General features: G+C 35.3%; 2 protein-coding genes across 3 annotated transcripts in view; one reads left to right on the forward strand and one right to left on the reverse strand.

Moving 5' to 3' along the window:
- Positions 1-22,097, reverse strand: part of LOC142337695 (uncharacterized) — a 420,762-nt gene that overhangs the window by 221,067 nt on the left and 177,598 nt on the right. The window lies entirely within an intron of this gene.
- Positions 1-22,097, forward strand: part of LOC142337696 (integrin beta-5-like) — a 127,146-nt gene that overhangs the window by 51,598 nt on the left and 53,451 nt on the right. For both annotated transcript variants that reach the window (XM_075387139.1, XM_075387140.1), the window contains 2 exons: positions 13,345-13,508; positions 18,887-19,107. In XM_075387139.1, coding sequence (XP_075243254.1) covers positions 13,345-13,508; positions 18,887-19,107 — 385 coding nt within the window. The remainder of the gene's footprint in view (positions 1-13,344; positions 13,509-18,886; positions 19,108-22,097) is intronic.

Below are 22,097 nucleotides of genomic sequence, written 5' to 3' on the forward strand. Positions count from 1 at the left end.
TTAACCAAATTTGGTATTGCCTAGCTTTATTTTAGGAAGTCCCTTGCGGAGCGATTAGTTAGGCTTCAGTTTCAATCAGTTAATGACAAGACAGAAGCATATAATCTTTATTTCCTTTTTTCCAGGCTTTTTGGAATACAAATTGCCTCAGTTGTAATGCAAATTGACCTGGAATTGAATCTAAATAATAATTTGGAAATGGGTTAAGTGTATCGGCTGTGTGGTCGGCGATTGCATTTTCTTGCATATAAAAATTTCATCTTTTGAGTGGCCAAAGTATTGGCATGACCATACGTAAAACTTGAAATTGATCTGGTATTATTGGATTTTTGTGAGATGTGTGTTTGAATATACAATTATATGTAATGATTTGGTAGGAATGTTGTAGCAAGTGTACCGTTTGCAAACAGTCATTTCATCTAGCGTCAGGACTTTTCCTATGTTTTTTTAATTCGCTATACCATTTGATCATGTTTTTCGTTTAACGTAAGTCACAATTTTAACGTTTGACTTCTAACTTACCTCACCAACTGTTTCGACTGAATGGAATCTAAATCTTTTTTCACGTATTGAATTATGCAATGAAGTGAATACGGTCAATGTCAAAAGGGCAAAATCAAAAGAAACGGGATAAACCGATAAAGACCGGTCATTAAGTCATAGTGCATTAGGTTATCAAAGTTCATTAGAACGATTGGTAGCTGATATTAGTATTAAGCTAAAAACCTTTCAGTTAAGAAGCTGAAGTAAGTGTAGATTTAGAATCTAACTGAAAGCGCACACAGAATCAGAACAATTTTTGAAACTTAGGAAAAATGTTAATTTCTATCTCTTCTTTTTTTTCCTTTTTCTGTTTCAATCCAGATGTGCGTCTAGGGCGTCAACGGCGGCTATTTTCCGGCAGTCTGCCGGCTATGTTTCTTATAACCTATTAAAAATGATAATAAATTTAACCAAATTTGGTATTGCCTAGCTTTATTTTAGGAAGTCCCTTGCGGAGCGATTAATTAGGCTTCAGTTTCAATCAGTTAATGACAAGACAGAAGCATATAATCTTTTTTTCCTTTTTTTCCAGGCTTTTTGGAATACAAATTTCCTCAGTTGTAATGCAAATTGGCCTGGAATTGAATCTAAATAATAATTTGGAAATGGGTTAAGTGTATCGGCTGTGTGGTCGGCGATTGCATTGTCTTGCATATAAAAATTTTATCTTTTTAGTGGCCAAAGTATTGGCATGACCATACGTAAAACTCGAAATTGATCTGGTATTATTGGATTTTTGTGAGATGTGTGTTTGAATATACAATTATATGTAATGATTTGGTAGGAATGTTGTAGCAAGTGTACCGTTTGCAAACAGTCATTTCATCTAGCGTCAGGACTTTTCCTATGTTTTTTTAATTCGCTATACCATTTGATCATGTTTTTCGTTTAACGTAAGTCACAATTTTAACGTTTGACTTCTAACTTACCTCACCAACTGTTTCGACTGAATGGAATCTAAATCTTTTTTCACGTATTGAATTATGCAATGAAGTGAATACGGTCAATGTCAAAAGGGCAAAATCAAAAGAAACGGGATAAACCGATAAAGACCGGTCATTAAGTCATAGTGCATTAGGTTATCAAAGTTCATTAGAACGATTGGTAGCTGATATTAGTATTAAGCTAAAAACCTTTCAGTTAAGAAGCTGAAGTAAGTGTAGATTTAGAATCTAACTGAAAGCGCACACAGAATTAGAACAATTTTTGAAACTTAGGAAAAATGTTAATTTCTATCTCTTCTTTTCTTTTTTCTGTTTCAATCCAGATGTGCGTCTAGGGCGTCATAGGCGGCTATTTTGCGGCAATCTGCCAGCTATGTTTTAAATGCAGTTATTAATAGCCGCCATCATCTTTTCAGCCGGATATCTTAGCGGCTTTACTTATCTGACACCTGTCTTTTTATTTCAATTTTTTGGTGAATTTTGAAGCAGGTAATGAAACATGTGAAAAAAAATTAGCGGTTTGAGTGATAAAATTTGGATTGTGCAGCGAAAAAAGTGGATTTCTGCTCATGCCCGGTTTTCGAGAAAGCGAGAAATTGGATGCGAAAAAATAGCGAATTTTCCCGAGTGGAATTTAAGTCTTCTGCTCAAAAAGTTTAAGTCTGCTATGGTTGTAGAATTCAAGATGTTTCTAAAGCCTGATATTTGAATTCTCTACTCACTTTGATATTTTTTGAGTGAAGTTTGGGCCAATTGTCTTGTTTTTTATTGGAATTTAAATGAGCGCCTATTGTTATATTATCAAGTGATTGCAAGTATAAAGAAATCTTTTGAGAAATAACAAAAATTTGAGAAAAATGTATTTTGTCTATTTCGTGCGGTTTAGTTCCACATACGAAAGCCTACGTTGTTATATCTAGCTGTATTAAATAACAAATTAAGTGAATTACTTTTTTTATTTAGTAGTTGGCTATTTATTAATAGCCGCACAGCGATAGCTGGGGCTATTATTGGCCTTCTCTTGGTTTTTTTATTTCGTCCTCGCGGTTTTTGTTACGACCATATGACGTCACAACCACTTCAAATCTGCTTTTTGTTCATTCGCTCATGCAATTTTAACTGAATTGCGTACGTGACGTCATTTTCCGCTCTTAGTGGAGCGAGTTTTTTTGCTCATATGCGTGATTAAATTTTTGATCACATTTGACTTACCTCACTCTCAAAAATGACGTCCTTACTCTGAAATTGACTTTTATTTACTTTAATTCAAAGAGATAAGGTCAAATGGGTGTGTGTCGCTCTAAATGAAGGTTATTTGAGAGCAGCAAATAGAGGCAGCAAAAAGTATACACATTTTAAACCAAAATATAACATATCAGACTTCAATGAAAATACGAGTTTTTTTGGTTTGTCTTTTTACTGTTTTTTTGAGACTGCAGATCTACGAAGCTATTGCGGCTATTTTGTGGCAATCTGCCAGCTATGTTTTCTGTTGTCATTTCACCTAAGATTACTTTTTTTAGTTTTCCCTATTTGGTCTATTATGATGATAGTTATGTCAAAGGCTCAGTTTTCGGTGAAGGCGACCCTTCTAATCGGTTCGGGAATGCTTTCGGCTTTTTTTCGCTTTTGCTTAGTGTACAGCTTGTTCAACTTTTTGCGTGAAATCTTGTAGCTAGTTTTGCGCTACTTCTCTAGGTTAGTTTCATTCTTCTCTCATTCTGCTTAAATTGCTTTTAAGCAGCAGTCGTTCAGAAAATAGTCTAGAATAAACAGAGACAGTATCGAAAAACGAAATCAAGAATATAAACGGAAATAACTCTTAAACCCTGTTTTAGATTCCCTCTAATTGAACTTTGCTTTTATAAATCTTAGTTACAGTGTCTTATACGTATTGGAACTTATACTAGCGCCTGTATCCTGAAAAAGGTGTATGTCCAGCTAAAAAATGACATCAAATTAGTTGCACTTTAAAATTGTTTTTCAATTTGTATAGCTTCGAAACTGTAAGCTGATTGTAGCTATATTGCGGTGATCTTGTGTTTTCTTACAATTCAATGAATTTGAGTTGTATTGGGGCGCTGTCGTTTTTTGAAAGATCTGTTCACATTTTTCAAGTATATAAATTGGAGTGATTTTGGTCACGCCGAAACAGGAAGTGGAGCGAAAAAGTGAGTGGTTTTGCCGCGTGAAATTTTTTCGTTCTAATTTTAAAGCAGATAAAATTGTGTTTGAACAAAAATTTGCTTTCTCTTTGGTGGTTTTTTGTTCACGTGCGTCATTGTGACGTTGATTTTTAATTGCTCTTGAACGAAGTTCATAGCAATTATTGTAAACGTGTGTGTCCTTCTTTTTTTATGCAAAATTTTGACTTTTCGAGTGACTTCTACGCCCTTGACTTTTTGCGTTTCGCGTGATCTAAAATTCTCTCTCAATCACAATTTCAAGCAGCTGAATTCAATTGGCGGCAATTTAATACTAAAAGTCAAAGGAAAAGTGCGCCGAAACTAGTGCCATTTTTTACTTTAAATCTTAATAGTGGTATATGTTAACCTCTAATGGCTTCCTCTCCCTCCCTCCCTCCCTCCCTCCCTCCCTCCCCCCCCCCCCCGACTGAAGCAGGTTGCAATTGATTAGAGCTCCCACTAGTCGTTGGAGAGCAATTCTTCCGACGTTTAGTCGGTTATGTTTTTATTTTTTGGATCTGATTTTTTAAAATGGGTTGCCTAATCCAATCGTTGCTCTTCTACTTTTATATGCGTGACGTCACTCCTTAAACTAATTGGCGTTGAGCTGAAGCTGAGCTATGATATTTTTTTCTTCTGTTCTTTCAGTCTTAATCGGGGTTACAGGATTGATTTGCGGCAATTTTTCGGCAATCTACTGGGTATGTTTTGATTTTGTGTTCGCTGAGAATTGCAAAAGATTCACCTAAATTGGACGAAGATCACATTCAGATGTCATAACAAATATGTTAAAGAGGAACCATTGTTTTGTTGATACGACTTTCATCGTGAGTGATACAAAGAAATTATCAAGAGGTTTAAAAATGCATAATAAAATTGATTTATCCATCATTTCAAACTAATTTATAGAGAGCAAGGAGAGCAAAGTACGTACCAGTGTATGGAAGCCAAAGTGAACATACGTACATTGAAATAAATTCGAATATGAGTATTTGATTCTCAACCTTATGGTTTGAAGCCGATTGTATGCTTGTGGAGTTAGAATATATTTAGCAAATCTGGAGACCTTTAATGAATGTTCACTAAGCAGGTTGATTTGAAAAGAAATAGATGCCAAGTTTTTCTTAATTAATAGCCGCAAAGTCATATTGAGGTTATTTTTGGTCTCATCGAGTTTTTTAATTGCTCTCAAACTAAGTTTGTAGCAATTATATTAGTCCTTTGGTCCTTTCATGCAATTTTTCGCGTGATCGATTTGTCGACTGACCCTCTAACTTTTCGTCGTTTAACGGGATTAACAGGGGAAAGCCCGAAGGACATTAAAAGGCTCAGCAGTTCTTAGAGCCTTGTTAGTCTGAAAGTATGTGATTCACCAAAACTTATGAAGGGAAATTTTCATGGCGTGAAGAGCTTAATCTTAAAAGTTTGACCCCCAGTCAACCCCCACCCACACCCCATCACCTCCAACGTCCACCCTTAAACACCTGGCAATTGGGACCCCCCTCGTCCAGCCCTCCCAACCCTACCCCCAATCGCTTGACCCTGCCTCGCCCTCTAAGCGCTTGACCCCTCTTCCGCTGATTCCCCCGCCTAATGCTTGCATCCCTAGCAACCTAGTACCGAAGTCGACCGCTTGCCTGTCGTTTTAGAGCAATTCGCCCGGAGTTAGTCGCTTGTGTTTTGTTAAATTCGTCTTCCTCCTTGGTGTTTGTCAGGAGCAATTAATCACGGATGAGGTTCCACTTTTTAATAGCCGCGTCCTCAATTCCAGGCGGCTATTATAGCGCTCCTAATATTTTTTACTTCGTCTAATATATTTTGTTTCGTCTTACCCTGACTTCTTGGAATTGATTTTTTCAATGACTTACCTCACTCAACAAAATGACTTCTTAACTCACTTATGCAACTTTAAATTTTATGAACTTTTACTTGTTAAAGGTCAATAGTGTGCATCTAAGTAGTGCCAAACATATATGCCCTAATTCTTGATTATTAGAGTCATGAGTTTTTGATTTCGAATATTCATTTTTGGATCTTGTCCGTTTGTGCCCCCAGTTACACAGCACGTGTCATTACGTAGTAAGTCCTTGTGTAAAAAATATTGCACGTGCATCTGAGGTGTGTAAATGATATGCGCCCAGTAAGCTGAGGGGGCACAAACGGAAAAGATCCTAATTTCGAAAAGCCCTATTAGTGCTTTCTCCTTATAGAGCTTATGTGTAAATGGATTATGTAAATTTTAGGAGAGCTTCAATATAGAGCACCCAATTTGGATAATTATAAGGCTACTTTCCTGTAAGACATTTGATTTGAAACAAGGAGGCCCGGTAAAGTGCGTTTGCACATAATAATCCGACCCCGCTCATCCACGTTTTAATTCAATTGTCTACCAAATAAGAAAGATAATGCTGGATTCGAGAGCCGTTGAGACTTGCCATTTATGAGAGTACTGGACTAAACAAACAAAAAAATCAAATAGAAAACATTGATTACGACGAATGCACAATTTCTATTTTAAAAACTTACAAAAAAACTGAATCAGATAAAACCGCCACTAAAACATGTAATTCATTAGATAAGATATGAGACCTGTCAATGAGGCTCGGTAACAGGTCGACAAAGAAGAGCAAAAAGGGCAAAGTTCAAGTATACGTTTCTTTTTTAAAACAACCAATTTCAAATTAATTAAAACCAATGTCTATCAACTGGGCTCATTAAAGTTTAATTTATACCTCCTAGGAAGCAATTGAGACCTTTCTTTGTCCGTAATATGTCAGACGACTACAAAAAGAACGGCCAAAAAATAAAGTAAATTCAACAAGAAAGCAGTGTAGCAATCGTTTAAACCATAGGCATAAATGCGGATGAGTGGGATTATAATATTATGTGCGAACGCACGTTATCGGACCTCCTTGTTTGAAATCATATGTGTTACAGGAGCTTCATAATTATGCAATTTGGGTGCTCTATATTGAAGCTCTCATAAAATTTACATAATCCATTTAATGGGAAAACATTAAATATCTTCAATTGAACGTTTTGTTTCAACGAAATCTGGGTCATTCCATCATTGTGATAATGTGGCAAGGAAACAAAAGAACTCAGAATTGGGCAAATATCTTGAAATCAGAATTCTCTTTTGAAAATGTTCAAATACAAGAAATCATTAATTGAAAATAAAACTCCTGTAAAGATTGGATCTTTGTTCAAGAAAAAGTGAAGGTGATGCAACCTGTCGTTACAGAGACCAAGCAACAAAATTGAAAAATAAAATGAGAGTGTTAAATCTCAAAAATCCACTGACTTGAAGATATTTTCAAAAATTCATACAAATCCTAATCTTTCAAATTATAACAAAAACAGATTAGCTTGCAATTAGCTGCGATTAGCTTGCAACAGGAAGCCAGTTGTAATTGTTTTTAGTGAGATCTAATCACGAGAAGACAAAGGATAATAAATACGGACAGAAATCAAAATTTCTCAAAAAAATAATCAAATTTTCAAACCAAATTGTTGAAGCCATTAAAAGTAGATATAAAAGACATTGAAAACCATTAGTAACTTCAAAATGAAAACAAAGATGTGAACTTTTGCTTGGTTTTCTTTTGATTCTTAATGGGTGTTTTTGATTCTTAATGTCTGCGAAAAAGATGACAAAATGAACGAATATTGACCATTAACTAAATTCTTATGAAAACTCATTTCAAAGCTCTAAAAACGTCAGTCAAAACATAACCAACAGCAAAAAAAGCTATGTTTGTATGTTTGGAGCAACAGACAGTTGATGAGTCATTTCAATAATGAGGCAAATTTAATTGTATACGACAATGAAAGCAAAATTTGGTAAGCACAAAAATATTTTAAAAAGTTAATTGAAATTCATTATATCCGTTAGCTATGAACTGCAATTAGTAAATCGATTCATTTATACATCCATATAACCATTTAAGGGTTTAAATTGTCACGAATATGCCTTACGACACCAAAACCTTAATTAGAGGCAAAACAAAAAACTCCGATAAGTTTTGTAACTCCAACACTCGATGAAATTATTTATGCCCTCACGTATTAAATGGATTATGTAAATTTTATGAGAGCTTCAATATAGCGCACCCAATCTGGATAATTATCAGTCTACTTTCCTGTAAGACATTTGATTTAAAACAAGCAGGTCCTGTAAGGTGCCTTCGCACATAATGTTCCGACACCGCTCATCCACGTCTCAATTCAATTTTCCACCAATTAAGATAGATAATGCTGGATTCGAGAGCCGATGAGACTTGCCATTTATGAGAGTACCAGACTAAACAAACGTAAAGCTCAAATAATAGGAAACATTGATTACGACGAAAGCACAATTTCTATTTTAAAAACTTGAAGAGACCAAGCAACAAAATTGAAAAATAAAATGAGAGTGTTAAATCTCAAAAATCCACTGACTTGAAGATATTTTCAAAAATTCATACAAATCCTAATCTTTCAAATTATAACAAAAACAGATTAGCTTGCAATTAGCTGCGATTAGCTTGCAACAGGAAGTCAGTTGTAATTGTTTTTAGTGAGATCTAATCACGAGAAGACAAAGGACAATAAATACGGACAGAAATCAAAATTTCTCAAAAAAATAATCAAATTTTCAAACCAAATTGTTGAAGCCATTAAAAGTAGATATAAAAGACATTGAAAACCATTAGTAACTTCAAAATGAAAACAAAGATGTGAACTTTTGCTTGGTTTTCTTTTGATTCTTAATGGGTGTTTTTCGATGTCTGCGAAAAAGATGACAAAATGAACGAATATTGACCATTAACTAAATTCTTATGAAAACTCATTTCAAAGCTCTAAAAACGTCAGTCAAAACATAACCAACAGCAAAAAAAGCTATGTTTGTATGTTTGGAGCAACAGACAGTTGATGAGTCATTTCAATAATGAGGCAAATTTAATTGTATACGACAATGAAAGCAAAATTTGGTAAGCACAAAAATATTTTAAAAAGTTAATTGAAATTCATTATATCCGTTAGCTATGAACTGCAATTAGTAAATCGATTCATTTATACATCCATATAACCATTTAAGGGTTTAAATTGTCACGAATATGCCTTACGACACCAAAACCTTAATTAGAGGCAAAACAAAAAACTCCGATAAGTTTTGTAACTCCAACACTCGATGAAATTATTTATGCCCTCACGTATTAAATGGATTATGTAAATTTTATGAGAGCTTCAATATAGCGCACCCAATCTGGATAATTATCAGTCTACTTTCCTGTAAGACATTTGATTTAAAACAAGCAGGTCCTGTAAGGTGCCTTCGCACATAATGTTCCGACACCGCTCATCCACGTCTCAATTCAATTTTCCACCAATTAAGATAGATAATGCTGGATTCGAGAGCCGATGAGACTTGCCATTTATGAGAGTACCAGACTAAACAAACGTAAAGCTCAAATAATAGGAAACATTGATTACGACGAAAGCACAATTTCTATTTTAAAAACTTACAAAGAAAACGGAATCAGATGAAACCGCCTTTAAAACATGTAATTCATTAGATAAGATATGAGACCTTTCAATGAGGCTCGGTAACAGGTCGACAAAGAAGAGCAAAAAGGGCAAAGTTCAAGCATACGTTTCTATTTTAAAACAACCAATTTCAAATTAATTAAAACCAATGTCTATCAACTGGGCTCATTAATGTTTAATTTATACCTCCTAGGAAGCAATTGAGACTTGTCACTGTCTGTAATATGTCAGACGACTACAAAAAGAACGGCCAAAAAAAGAAAGTTCAACAAGGAAGCGGTTTCGCTATTGTTAAAACCATAGGCATAAACGTGGATGAGCGGGCTCGGAACATTATGTGCGAACGGGACTCCTTACCGGGGCTCCTTGTTTCAAATCAAATGTGTTACAGGAGAGTAGCCTCAAAATTATGCAATTTGGGTGCTCTATATTGAAGCTCTCATAAAATTTACATAATCCATTTATTGGGAAAACATTAAATATGTTCAATTGAACATTTTGTTTCAACGAAATTTGGGTCATTCCATCATTGTGATAATGTGGCAAGGAAACAAAAGAACTCAGAAATGGGCAAATATCTTGAAATCAGAATTGTCTTTAGAAAATGCGAATATCCAAGAAACCATTAATTGAAAATAAAACTCCTATAAAGATTGGATCTTTGTGCACGAAAAAGTGGAGGTGATGCAACCTGTCGTTACAGAGACCAAGCAACAAAATTGAAAAATGAAATGAAAGTGTTAAATCTCAAAATTCCACTGACTTGAAGATATTTTCGAAAATTCAAACAAACCCTACTCTTTCAAATTAAAACAAAAACAGATTAGCATGCAACTCTTCAGGAAGCCAGTTGTGATTGTTATTAGTGAGATCTAATCACAAGAAGACAAAGGACAATAAATACGGACAGAAATCAAATTTTCACAAAAAAGTCAAATTATCAAAACTAAATTGTTGAAGCCATTAAAAGTAGATATAAAAGACATTGAAAACCATTAATAACTTCAAAATGAAAACAAAGATGTGAGCTTCTGCTTGGTTTTCTTTTGATTCTAAATGGGTCTTTTTCGAAGTCAGCGAAAAAGATGACAAAAAGAACGAATATTGACCATTAACGAAATCCTTATGAAAACTTATTTCAAAGCTCTAAAAACGTCAGTCAAAACATAAGCAACAGCAAACAAAAATTAGGTTTGTATATTTCGAGCAACAGAAAGTTGATGAGTCATTTCAATAATGAGGCAAATTAAAGTGTATACGACAATGAAAGCAAAAATTGGTATGTACAAAAACGTTCTCTTTTAAAATAAAGTCAATTGAAATTCATTATATCCGTTCGCTATAAACTGAAATTAGTAAATCGATTCATTTATACATCCATAAAACCATTTAAGGCTTTAAACTGTCACGAATATTCTTTATGATAACAAAACCATAATCAGAGGCCAAACAAAAAACTCCAATAAGGTTTGTTAGAGAACAGCTTCGCAGCCGTTAAAACTAAGCTATTCAGGGAAATCTTTAACTGTTCTTTTCTAATTCTTTCAAGGCCAATTACTGCTATCCTTAGTCTAATTATTCGAAAAGGGAGCAAATTGCAACCTCAAATACAGGATAATTTGCACAAATTGCGAAACTTCGTCGAAAGAAAGCCAAGAAGCCATTAGTTTAAAACAAAAGCACTGAAGAGTAATTTTACTTCACTTGAAATAGGTTTCGGCTTGTATTTATTGAGACTAAGCTAAATCTAGATAGATCTAAGATAAAAACTTGGCTTCCAAAAGTATGACCTTTTCTTAAAAGAAATATTAAGGACATAAGATGCATAGGCATTAGATAACGACTGAAAGCCTTGTATAGGTTCACCTATAGCTCTTAGGGAGCGCAGATGGATTCTTGAATAATGAGACGAAATCGCGAGGCTGCAAAAAACGACATTGGAAGGTAAAACAAATGAAATCAATTAAAGTTTACGAAAACACATAGTCGAAGCCATTAAAACTATGAGCTTTTCTCTGAAGACATAAAATATCTTCATTGGGCCTCATTTTGTTGTAACTAGGACATTTGTTTAATTGGGCCGTGATATATAATGGTTTTCGTCGTAATGAACATAAAAAAAACAAAATTGCGAAAATAATTTGAAAAAGACGGCGCACCAATATTTTCCGAATAATTTTTGATTGTAGGAATCCAAGATGAGTCCAAGTATAGCCCTGATTTTGTTGCGCGTTCAACAAAAGCAAATACCTATTCAATCTTTGCAAAAGAAATCAATTAGGCAAAGGAAACCTTTCAATAAACTAAAAATAAAAAGGTTGCTTTTTGTATAATATTTTTTCAAAAATTTGTAAAATATATTGTATTTTGTATGTTATTTTCAAAAAAAACCGGTAAAAGTTTTTTTTCCAGAGGACTCCTATAGGAAACGAAACTACAACTAGCGGAACTAGCATTTTTGAACAAAGTAGGATATGAAAGCGTGTTTGGAGCCATTTTAAGATTACAATTTCAAAATATTTAGCAAAAAAATTTTACGGAAAAGACTCGGATAAAACATATAGACAAACCTCCTCTATCCCTAAAAGTAACGTAGGCAAAAATTTGGTCAAAAAATCGGAAACTTTAAACCTCGATAGCTCCCCATAAAAAACGAAAAGCAAAAAAATGTGTTTAATTCCATATTCTACGATGCACGAGCTTTTTAATGATAGCAGTCTCAATTCTCTACGATAAATATATCGGTTGGCCAAAATCGACTGAACAAAAAACCATTGAGTGTATAATTCCTCCCCTCACAAGTGGGTCGGAACAATTAAGGCTGTTTCAAAATTGGAATCTCACATATCGAATTGGTTTTTTTCTCAGGCCTTGGTTGTTTATTGGACTTGGAGGTCTATTTGGCGTATATTTTCCAGATATCAGCCGGCTATGGTCTGTTCTTCTGAAGTGAAAGAGGTACTTTGTCTGGCTCCGATCAAAGATGTTTCCCAATATTAGTCCTAGCTATATGAAACTAAAAGGAGCTGTTGATAACATACATAAAGCTTAAAGTGACCAAATTTACAATGTTTTGTTGACCAAATGTTTTGTTTAACTTCATATATAAAGAACTTAAAAATATTACAGCGCTTTGTTTTCTTGAGAAACAAAAGTAACAGATTTTGGAAAAAACCGCATATAGTATTTTTTCCTGAAAATGACTAACTGTACAAACTATCAGTATTTAGCTATTCACGTTAGTTAATGATAAATTTTTAGATTTGGAAAATGTCATTTTCCATCTGCTAGAAATGATCATGGAACTCTCAGCATATTATGTTATGAAGTGAATTTGTTGGCCAGTTTTGTGATTCTTTTATGGCGTTGAGCTGAACTGGGTGTTGATGTATTTAAGAAGATAACAGTGAACTCGATTCAACGATGGTTTAAACAGGGATCTGAACGATTTCATTTTTCGCACAAAAATTTCATTGTTACTACCTAGGCAAAATTAGAAAATTAAATTTTTGGACTCGCGAAACTAAAACTCTTTTGCATGTGAGTCACATTCTTCTCAATATTTACGAGTTTTCCCTTATTTCCTTTTTTATACTGATTACATACATCAAATGCTGGCAATGGCTCTTAATGGAGGTATTCGAGATATTGCATGTCCTATTGTTCTTGGGCTACGCTGAGCCATGATGTTATGAGTTCTTCACTGTTTGTGCTACCTTCTTCTTCGTAGTGATTGACTATCCTCTTTTGATTTAGGTCCTATCATATGCTTGCTCGAGGTTTGCTTGGTTTAATGTGTTCTCAAAGAGTTGCTGATGCATGTTCAAAGCCACGATTTAGTGTGGCTTTTAATTGCTCAGGAAAGCCAGATATTAGGATGGCAAAGTCAACGAAATTAGATTAGATCTAATCAAAGTACTCGTAGAAAAGGGACATAAAATCAATACAATTTGAATGAATCGGGAAAATAATCAGAATTATTCAATGTACTCACTAGAAAACCCTCATAACGCCCTCAACTTTCAAAGCAGCTAAATAAGCGTCTATAACAGCAAAAACGGAAATAAAATAGCTTTAAATTGATCTTTTGCCACTGAATGGTGAAGTACCACGATTATTTCCATGATTGAATGTCTCTACAGGTGATGGCAGAGGACTCAAAAGATCTAGTGGAAGTGGTTGTTGAGAGCTTCACTAAGATTGCCAAACTGGTGCAGCTCTCATTTGTGCAGCCTCCTCAGGATGACGTCATTGTCAACATCACTGCTTTCTGTCCATCCGGCGAAATCATCCCAGACACCACTAAGTAAGCCAAATTCAATCAGTTAATTGAGCGTCTAAATTTCTCTTTTGAACATATGAAATACTGCTATGCGTGGTTCAGCTGTTTAACTATTCTTATTTATAGCCACAGAGTGATAGTTGGGGCTACTATTACCCATCTTTGTTTTTGCGACTCGAAGAAGAGTATTGGTTTTCTTGGGGTTTTTTTACCGGAGGCACTTCAGGCGGCATTTAGACGTACAAGCGAAAGTGAATAAAATTGCCGTTTTAACTAGTTTATGCTAAGTGAGGGTTGTTTTTTGTTCATGCAGTGCGTTGTAAGAATGACTATTTATTTAACTTTGAAAAGTTTTTCAACAAAATGGTGCATATGGCTTACCGTTCTTAGCCGTTTTCAATTGCTCTCAGTTAAAGTTTGTAGCAATTATATTAGTCTTTGGTCTTTTTATGCGATTGTTCGCTTGACCGATTTTTTGTCTCACCCTTTCGATTTTTCTTCCTCAAAAACGAAATAAACAGGTAACGCCCGTAGGGCATTTAGTTCTCTTAGAGCCTTATGCCTCACTATTCTCTAAGTATGAGATTCACCGAGGTAGTTTAAGGGATAAATTTATGATATGAAGGGTGGTTCTTAGAGTTTGACCTCTCGTCCTTTAACCCCCACTTAACCCACTCCGCATCCGCTCCACCTCATTCCACCCGTGACCCCGAACATACCCAGGCCCGTGGGAATTGAATTGACTGCTTTCCGAAATAGTCTACTTCTAAAATAAATCCGATTGTGAGTGGTAACTGTGGATAGCCCGTGTTGCGTAGAAGTTAATGGCACCAATTACAATCTGAGAGGTTACGGGTCAGAACCCCTAGACTGTCAAATGTTTTCGCACCAAAATATTCTCCCTAGTTCTTTTAGATTGTTCGCCTCGCCAGTCGTTGGAGAGCAATTCGTCCGACGGTTTGGTTGTTTCGACGATTTGGCTATTTCGTTTGCTTATAGTTATATTTTTTAATCGCTTTAAGAAGTTTGAAGCAATTATTGTAAACGTGTGAGTCTTTTTTATCCAAAATTATTGCTTGGTCGTTTTCCTCTAGAACTAACTGTGAAGATCCAGATCGAACAATTTTCCAAGTAGTAGTAGGTTGTCTTGTAAAATTTGTTCAAATCGATCACACCACGAGTTTGAGTATAAGTTTGTATGGTAAATTCGAGTATGGTCTAATCGATTTGAACCAATTTACGATAGACTTAGCCTACAGTTGTAGTAAAGAAAACTGGGTACTTTTTCTGGCTTATCGGAAAATAGGAGGATGCTTGTCAGTTCTCATGAAATTGGGGCCAATAAATTGATGATTATGCGGGCTAAAGAGGCTGCGGGTTAAAATCTCTAGCGTGTCAGAAGTGTTTGCACCATAAAAGTTTCTCTTGCCCTTCTAAATTGTTCGCCTCACCTGTCGTTTCAGAGAAACTTGTACGACGTTAGTCGCTTTGTTTTGTTATTTTTGGCTTTTTTCCATAATTTTTGGTTTTTTTACCCTTGAACGCATTTTCTTGGTAATCAGTGTTAACGGCTACGTCTTTCTATTAAGTCAAATATTTCTCTGTCAGTTTTTAGTTTGAGATGGTTCTTTTCTAAATTTTACATAACTGTTTTTTTTTTAATTTACTTTAATTTCTTTTTACTTCATTTGGGATTGATACTCTAAAATAAGCCTTTCTCTGCACCGACAAGGATTTAAATTTCGTACAATTATTACTGGATCGTTTTGTGGCGTATATTGTTTGAAGTTCACACTGGAAGTTTAACAACTCTTTTAACAAACTTTTTTGAATTTTTTTTTCTGTATCAAATCATTGAGTTTAATTTTACTGTTTTTTTAGGCAGAAAGATGGCTATCCAGTTCTAATTTTGTTTAGAACTAATTTTTAATAGCCGCCCTCATCTTCTCAGCCGGCTATTATAGCGCTCCTATTTTTTTTTTTTTACTTCGTCGAATAAAAAAATGTTTCGCTTTACCTCATTTTGCCGCCTTTTCAACATTTTGCGTGAAATCTTTTTGACTTCTCTAGGCTAGTTTCTCTCTTCTCTCATTCTGCTCAAAGTCCTTTTAAACAGCAGCTGCTCAGCAAAGCAATTCAAAATGAACAGAGTCAGTATAAAAAATTGAAGTCAGAAATAGAAACGGGATAAACCCATAAAGCCCAATTTTAGATGCCCGCTATTTGAACGTCGGTCCTATAAGTTTTAGTTACCTCTCTCTAATGCTTATTGTTATTGATAGTAGCCCCTGTAGCCTCTCTCTAAGAAACATAAGTATGTTCAACTACGAAATGCCATCAAAATAAATCGGACTTAAAAAAATGTTTTTGTACAAAAATCTTTTTTTTTTCAATATCTTCTGTTATTTCAATCCCAATCATGCTTATTGGAATCAACGGCGGCTATTTTCCGGCAATCTGCCGGGTATGTTTTTCATTGGTTCCTTTGTTATTTTTAATAGCTGCCCTCATCTTCTCAGCGGGCTATTATACCGCTCCTATTTTTTTTACTTCGTCAAACTTTTCGCTTTACCCATTTTGCCGCTTTTTCGACATTAGGCGTGAAATCTTTTTGACTGCTCTAGGCTAGTTTCACTTTTCTGTCATTCTGCTGAAAGTGAATTTGAACAGCAGCTGCTCAGCAAAGCAATTCAAAATGAAGAGAGTCAGTATAAAAAATCAAAATCAGAAATAGAAACGGGATAAACCCATAAAGCCCATTTTTAGATGCCTGGTACTTGACCTTTGTTCTCATAAGTTTTAGTTACTATCTATAATGCTTATTGGTATTGATACTGGACCTTTTAGCCTCTCACTGAGAGACAGGGGTATGTTCAATTACGAAATGACATCAAAATAAATCGCTCTTAAAAATGTTTTTGTACAAAAGTCAATTTTTGTTGATTAATAGCCGCCTCATCTTCTCAGCCGGCTATTATAGCGCTCCTATTTTTTTTTACTTCGTCGAATAAAAAATGTTTCGCTTTACCTCATTTTGCCGCTTTTTCAACATTTTGCGTGATATCTTTTTGACTTCTCTAGACTAGTTTCTCTCTTCTGTCATTCTGCTAAAAGTGATTTTGAACATCAGTTGCTCAGCAAAGCAATTCAAAATGAACAGAGTCAGTATAAAAAATTGAAGTCAGATGTAGAAACGGGATAAACCCATAAAGCCCAATTTTAGATGCCCGCTATTTGAACGTCGTTCCTATAAGTCTTAGTTACCATCTCTAATGCTTATTGGTATTGATATTAGCCCCTGTAGCCTGTCTCTAAGAAACAGAAGTACGTTATCTTCAACTACGAAATGCCATCAAATTAAATTGCACTTAAAAAATGTTTTTGTACAAAAATCTTTTTTTTTTCAATATTTTCTATTCTTTCAATCCCAATCATGCTTATTGGAATCAACGGCGGCTATTTTCCGGCAATCTGCCGGGTATGTTTTTCTTTTCTTTCGATCCCAATAGAGTTATGGGAATCAATGGCGGCTATTTTCCGGCAATCTGCCGGGTATGTTTCAATTCTGATTGCTGTTGATTTTGTTTGTTTTGAAAATTAGTTTGTCAGAAATACTTAGGATTTCTTGGGACTTAATCTTTGGCTTTTATTTATTAAAATTACACTCAGTTTCTATAAATCTGACCCTAGAAAAGGAGATAAGCTATCCCAGTTTATCTCCTCTTCAAATGTATTTTTGGGTCCCAGAGATCCAACTTTGAAGACCGGTTTTTTCCTGACAATGATTTGCCGTATCAGTTTTGTAAAACCTTATCAGTTTGTCTCTTGAAAATTTTGGCTATTTTTCAACGTTAACGTTTCTAATTTTACAACACTCTGTGATTTGTAAAATGGGGTGTCAATTTTTACCTTAAGATTTTTTTTGTCTTTTGTTTCTGAATGACGTCGTATTTGTTTTCATTTTTGCTTTCTTCAGTAATGTCAATGCTTTAACTTTTCTCATCAAGACAGGGCTAAAAGTTTTTCTTATATTGTATTATTGACTTTGGTGAAGCAATGAATAATTGTATCAGGACAAAGAATTTTTGTTTAGACTTCAAAGATGTTCTTGTTTTTCTTTGAGTTCCGACGTTTTGTGCTGTTTCCTAAATTCATACGACCTTTTTTTTATTTGTTCAAGTTTTTTGTTACAACCATATGACGTCATGATCCCTTCAAATCTTTGTTTTTATCATACAATTTCGGCTGAATTGCGTGCGAGACGTCACTTTTGACTGTTATTGGAGCGAGTGTTTTTTCATGTGCTTTAAAATTTGTTTGGGCACACAACTTGCCTCACAATCAAAATGGCTCTTCTTTTCTTTAATTCAAGGAGATGCGGTCAACTAAGCGCTGAGAGCAATTATCTGAAACAGCTGTAAGTTATACAGATTCTTAATCAAAATATGACAACTCCGCAATTAATAAAAAAGAGAATTTTGTCTTCGGTCCGTTTATGTTTATCTTTTTGAGACTCTAGGTCTAAGAAGCTATCGCGGCTAATTGTTGTTAACTAATAGCTGCGAAGCGATAGCGGCTATTATTGGGGACATCGTGTTTGTTTTTAATTCGTCGTCTCCATCGATGATTCTTGCGACCATTGACTTTTTCAATTTCTGTGACTTCTATTGCTTTGCAGTTAAAATTTGTTTGCGTGTCGTCATTTTTTCCGCTTTTAGGTAAATTGCGTGACTTACATCACTCAAAGAAATAACCTCTGAACTCTCTTAATGAACTTTATTTTTTATGAGCATTTACAAATTAAAGGTCAATAGTGTGCGTTTAAGTAGTGCCAAACGTATTTGCAATATCAAGCGAATATCAATTTTGAAAAGGCTCTTTTAGGGCTTTTTCCTTATAGACCGTATGTGTCATAAAAATTGACAGTCCGAATCAAGCCCGAAAAGTCTAGTGGTCTATTAAAGGGCTGGTGGTTGATCTGATTTCTTTAGTTGTTTCAATTCACGAAAGGCCACAAGCGTCCATCGCGGCTATTTTCCGGCAATCTGCAGGCTATGTTTGTTAATCTTTCCATGTGGTTGTTTTTGTCGTTTTGTCAAGCAATCCGATTTTTGCTCTGTCGAAATTCGTCAATTAGGAATCTAAGGTTCAAGAAAGAAATTTGCGAAGAAATTTGATTGCAATTATTTTCTTTCTGTTGGTATAATTTATGCAATTTTTTTGTTTTTTTTAAATCTAAAGAAATGCGGTAAACTAATGGTCCGAGGAAAAGTCGTTCAATTTTGATGCGTTTTACAGGTCTGTGAATTGCACTGTGAACCGAAATAGCTGAAAAGTTGTAAGTTCTTGGCGTGAAGTGGGTTGTGTTTTCAAAGTGTTCTGTGATTATATCTTTTGCTCAGCTGTGAGGACGTAGGCTTTGACAGTACAGTGACATTTGAAGTGTCAGTGACTGCTCCTCTGAATGACTATTTCTACTCCTCATTCTCGCTGGCACAAGAGTCTCTGGAACACTGGACTCAGCTCACAGTCAATGTTGAGTCCCTCACTGGATCAGGGGCAGGGGCTTGTGATTGTACCGACCCACGTCTGTATCCTCAGCTGCCACAGACAGATGCATCAGGTTGGATTGTTTATCTCAATTTTTGTCAAGCCAACAGAGATGAGCTAAATGGTCTCACGCCACGCTACCTTGGAGATCTCTGACCATTATTTGGGAGAGATTATAACGTCGCCATGTTGCGGTACGCTTGCAAAACGAAAACGTACAATTGAGCAAATTTCTATAAAGTATGTTTGATCGCTCTATTGTTAACTACTCTAAGCTCAACACGTCGCTTGATGTAACGCGAAGTGCGCGTACCATAGAAGTTCCAAAATTCTCCTTAGTAGACAAGTCATCAGTATTTGACCCTCGAAACAGAAGACGAGATAAAAGGACACTCGATTTGAGATGCTCTCTTGTAGTCTTTTGCAACATCAAATCTAAATAAACGGTAAATTTTGAAAATCAGTTTTGACTCAGATAACTAGATCTTGGCTTCAGATTTGTGATATTTTCTCAAAAATATTTCTTGACATGGCCACGGAACCGGGTGGAAACAAATTGACCTAACTACAAGTTGGCAGTTGAACATAGAACTATATTTTCGCTCATCACAAAAAGCGTCCCGAAACCTACGGAGTGATAAAATAGAGAATTGGAACAACAGCTTCAATGTTAATTAGCCTGTTTTGAGATCCCTTAGCTTCAACCAGAAGCTATTACCAACAAAAAAAATAGTTGCAAATACCTCTGTCAAATCACGAATTACTGTCAGTTAGGCTTAATTTGGTTGTCGCCAGCGAAAAATGATTTTTGTTACTAAAATAGACGCATATTTTAAGTGCTCCATTTTTCTGTCAAAAACATGACTTGCCAAAAAAAAACATTGAAGAACCCAATAATAGCTTGCGCGAGGAAAGGTTTAGATGTTTCTGATCTCTGAAGATCAGATTATCAAAAAATCTTAGAACCTGTATTTTTGTGGAAGCTCTGTTTTTGAATTCAATCTTGTCCATTGGCCACCCATGCTTTACAATAGTGAAAACGCAAAAGGTTGTAGACATTTTATAGTTCTAACACTACAAAATTTGGGCTGAAACATTTGAAAAGTTTCAACTAGTTTTTAAGATCTTGAGTCACTGCTCTTAAAGACCACCGATCAACCCTATGAGCACACTAAGAAATATCGACCCAAAAGCTACACAAAACTGCAAAAAATCCTTATCACAACAGGAAATTCATTGGCTATTAGTTAACGGTTATTAACCTCACCTGACTGAAATTGGCTACAATATAAACAAACCCCCGTATGTTGTTGCAGAGCAGCTCCCACGACGCTAGCCTATTCTGTTTTCAGCTTCTAATTCACCGCAAAGACCCTGCAGTTGCCAAAAAGAGAACAAAAACTTACCGGCTGTAAACACTACAAGTAATAGACGTTGCTAAATAACTAAACGAAACAAAATGCGTTAAGGTTTAACGTTATCTTTTTCTTCATGATAGCGTGGCTGGTGCACGTTGATTAATTGCTCTCGAAGTTTGAAGCAATTATTGTAAACGTTGGCCTTTTGTCTGCATAATTTTTTCTTGATCGTATCGACTTTTACGCCCGTGAAGTTTTCGTTTTGGGTGGTCTAAGTTTCTATCATTCACAAGTGTCAGCAGCTGAACTCGCGTGGCAGCAGTTCACTACTGAAAGTCAAATCGAAAGAGCGCCACAATTTTTGTAATTTGTTAATTAGCCGCCGTAAGCAACTCAACGGCCCCTGTTTAGGCGCTCTCCTTTTTAATACCTGCAAAGCGATAGCTGAGGCTATTATTGGCCTTCTCTGGGTTTCTACAATCCAAGAATTGGATTTTATTGGTGCTCTGCCTTTTTAAGATGTTTTCACACCTTTTTTCATGACTTTGAGCTTTCAAAACGGGATAAAGAGGTAAAGCTCGCCATGCATCAAGTTTCATTAGAGAACCTTACCCGCGTTTAGTAGACATTCAAGTGCCTAGAATGGTGAACTTACTGGGAAGGCCGTAATTCAAGGTTAAAAGGTCATTTAAGAGTTTTCGAGCCCAAAATGTTCGGGTTTTTTGCCATTTTTCGAATTTTTTGTTGAACCAGTCTAAAATAGAGGTTCATATAAGTTGATAAAGCTCTTTTACATAACATAATTATTTTTATGACCATTTTAAGAGCTCTTTGTTTTGGTACTACAATCATAAACACGCATATTTTATTAATTTTTACATTTTTTTCAAGTTTTTGAAAATTTTTCGTTTTAGTTTTTTACTAGCCGCGTCCTCAATTCCAAGCGGCTATTATAGTTCTCCTAAATTTTTATTTTTCACTGCGTCTAACAGATTTTTGTTTCGTCTTACCCTGACTTCTTGGAATTGACTTTTTCAAATGACTTACCTCACTTAAAAAAATGACTTCTGAACTCACTTACGGAACTTTAAATTTTATGAACATTTACTTGTTAAAGGTCAATAGTGTGCATCTAGGTAGTGCCAAACATATGCCCTAATTCTTGATTATTAGAGTCTTGAGTTTTTGATTTCGAATATTAATTTTGGGATCTTCGTTTGTGCCCGAAGTACGTTATGCGCCCGCCAGTTACAGAGTACGTGCCATTACATAGTAAGTCATTATGTAAAAAATACTGCACGTGCATCTGAGGGGTGCAAATAATATGCGCCCACTAAGCTGAGGGGGGACAAACGGAAAAGATCCTAATTTTGAAAAGCCCTATTAGGGCTTTCTCCTTATAGAGCTTATGTGTCTCATAACAATGACAGTCCAAAGCTAACCCAAAAAGTCTAGTGGTCTATTAAAGGACTGGTGGTCGATCTCTCTATCTAATCTCTTTAGTTGTTTCAATTTATGTAAGGCCCCAAGCGTCTATCGCGGCTGTTTTCCTGCAATCTGCCGGCTATGTTTGGCCCTAGATGTCGGAGAACCTCCTCTAGGTTTTGATTATAGATTACTGCATAGTTTCTAGTGGTAATAGAATTGTTTCCAGCTTTTTAACATCACGATTTTTATTAATTTTTTGATAAAAATTTGCAATTTT

The sequence above is a fragment of the Convolutriloba macropyga genome, chromosome 4 (assembly GCF_964194025.1).
Source record: "Convolutriloba macropyga chromosome 4, txConMacr16.3, whole genome shotgun sequence".
NCBI classification, from domain to species: Eukaryota; Metazoa; Xenacoelomorpha; order Acoela; family Convolutidae; genus Convolutriloba; species Convolutriloba macropyga.